Below are 2,500 nucleotides of genomic sequence, written 5' to 3'. Positions count from 1 at the left end.
TAAGAGGGTCTGCCAAAGCCTCAGACTGAAACGAGAGCCAGCGTCTCTCTTTTCTGTCTAGAACACCACGTTGAGAAAGAAGCGTGGTCACGTGACTACACAAAACTTATTTGAATTAATGAATGTATTTATTTATTTTTTAAGGAGTCATTTTTACCACAGCGTTTTTGTGCCACTTAAAAAGAAAATAATGAGATGTAAGTTTACAAGATTACATGAATTACATGATTAAATGAAGTCGGCAACTCCTTCAGGGTCGATTTCTTCGATCATCGTACACATAGTCAGTGAAAAACCAACTGTGACAAAGGAAACTATCGACATCCTTCAGATTGCACACAGAAGTCAATGTGCTCAATGTCTTGTCAGATTCTTTCTTCTAAAAAATAATAAGTGTCCCACGTTACTGCGGCAGTGCCTGTTTACTAATTACAACTCGGTGCTGATGCGCCGAAAGACAAAGAATTTGCTTATTGCTGTTATATTTTATTTATTTACTTCACTATTTCTCAAAATATCAAAACTTTAATCCGGTAATGTTTTTTTTTTTTTTTTTAAACACGTAAAACACGTGAAATACAATGTTTTAACACACATCCAAGATGATTAGAAACAAATCCAATAAGCCTAAGGGGGCTTGGCTCAACGGCGTCCATTTTATTTATTCCCCATTCGGGGACGTTCGGCTTTTTTTTCCGGCGTCGTTCGGCTACGTTCGGATGCGCTCGGGTACATTCGGGCACGCTCGGCTATACTCGGGGGCGTCCGGGTGCATTCGGGCACGCTCGGCTATACTCGGGGGAGTTCGGGTGCATTCGGTAACATTAGGCTATATTCGGGTGTTCTCGGCCGTGCGTGCGATTCTATCCGAGTGCATTTGGTCTGGTCTTCTCTCAGTCAGTCGGGAAGCGTGAAAAAAAAGAAAAAGAGAGAGAGAGGGGGAGAGAGAGAAAAAAAAAAAAAATCCCCGTTGATGGTCTCTGTCACATTTTAATCAGCGCCGTCGGTCTGGACGAACCCAGGAACGGAGGGGTTTGTGTGGGTTTTTTTTTTTTTTTTTTTTAGGGGAAAGAAAGTATATAAATATATGGATGTAAATCATAATAGAAATATATAAGGACGCACACGTGACCTCGACGCCATAGTTTTGGGATTGTATTCGCTTGTGTACGGAAGAAATTCGGTAAGATGCTGTTATTATAGGCTTGTAGCACGGCGAAGGTCTCGGAGTGGTGTTTATTGAGTGAGTTTTATTCATTGGTCGTGGTGTTTGTTTTTCGGGATTATTTACATGAATATAGATTATAGATACAGAGAGGAGGGGGGCAGAACTCCCCCCCTTCCCCCTCCTTTTTTTTTTTTTTTTTTTTTTTTTTAAATACCTCACAGTGCTTCATTAAAACAAGAACAACTATAAATTGAATGATACAATCCGCGGATTTCTGTGGTGTTTGTTATCGGGATGCCACGCAGATCTCACGCGCCGTGAGTGTTGTTTATTTTTCTACTTCTTGTTTATTTTCGGTGGATTAAATCCTCCAGTTTCAGAGCCCACCGCACGGGCGTTTTAACCGGTTCTATTAAACGTCATTGTGGTGTGAATGATGGTGTTGAACGCGTTATTAAGGTGTATTAGTTGTGAAGGAGGTGTATTTTGTGTTTGTGTTGGGGAGCGTTGTGGCTGTGGTGACGTCGGGCGCTATGCTAGCTCAGGCGAACTAGCCTCGGGTTCAGCTAGCTGGGGCAGGAGAGAAAGGGCTCACGGAAGTGCTTCAACTTACTTTTCTGTCGTGTTTTGTGCGTGAATAAGTGGGAAAAAGTGAACAAGTTGGTGTATTTGAGGGAATTTAATTCGGTAAGATGTACAAATTGAACTTATTTGTCGTGTGTGTGTGTGGGGGTGATTAGCCGGCTAGTTCTGTGTGAGGCGACGTTGAGAGGATTCACTTTGGGGGTCGTGTTTTTGTTTTGTTTTATCATTAAAATCTCTAAAACCGCAGGTAAACATCAAATTAATGGAACAGGACTCGGTTTAGTTTTTCAAAGTGTAATTTCTCTGTGTAAAAAAAAAAATCAGGAACAACAGGAAGATGGAGAGAGAGAGACAGAGAGAGAGAGTCAGTTTATGTGACTGTTCTTCTTCTGTTATTTTATTTTAATAAAAAAATCTCATCTGATCTGTTTTTTTGTTTTTTTGTTCCTGTAGGTCTGCTGGACGACGCCGTAAAGGAAAAAGTAGATTGAAGGTGGAAAAAAAAGGCCAGCCGACTGAAAGATACAGAAAAGAGAGAGAGAGCGCTTTCCTACCCCCCGGTGTAATAAAGGAAATGCCCATCGCGGCTGCCGGTGCTCCGCCGTCGACTCCCGAGCCCCGCACGCGCCCCCGTGTCCTCGCCGGCGCAGAGCGCGTGCCCAAGCGCGAGTACGCCGCCCCGGAGGCGGCCCTGGTGGCGGACCCTTCTCACCCCTCACACCCGTCTCCCCCTGTGCTCTCGTCCCT

General features: G+C 43.6%; 1 protein-coding gene across 6 annotated transcripts in view; it reads left to right on the top strand.

Moving 5' to 3' along the window:
* Positions 1-869: 869 nt before the first annotated feature.
* rnf38 (ring finger protein 38) overlaps positions 870-2,500 on the top strand; it is a 21,628-nt gene continuing 19,997 nt past the window's right edge. Inside the window, exons 1-2 of one of the 6 annotated variants that reach the window (XM_083532855.1) lie at positions 870-1,038; positions 2,207-2,500. The exon at positions 2,207-2,500 is cut by the window's right edge and continues 281 nt beyond it. In XM_083532855.1, coding sequence (XP_083388981.1) covers positions 2,328-2,500 — 173 coding nt within the window. In that variant the 5' untranslated portion in view covers positions 870-1,038; positions 2,207-2,327. The other 5 variants (XM_083532857.1, XM_083532856.1, XM_083532854.1 and 2 more) reach the window with 5 other exon arrangements.

The sequence above is a fragment of the Silurus aristotelis genome (assembly GCF_946808225.1).
Source record: "Silurus aristotelis genome assembly, chromosome: 27".
NCBI lineage: Eukaryota > Metazoa > Chordata > Actinopteri > Siluriformes > Siluridae > Silurus > Silurus aristotelis.
Note: the sequence above shows the minus strand (reverse complement) of the source record. Positions and strands in the feature narration are given on the sequence as shown.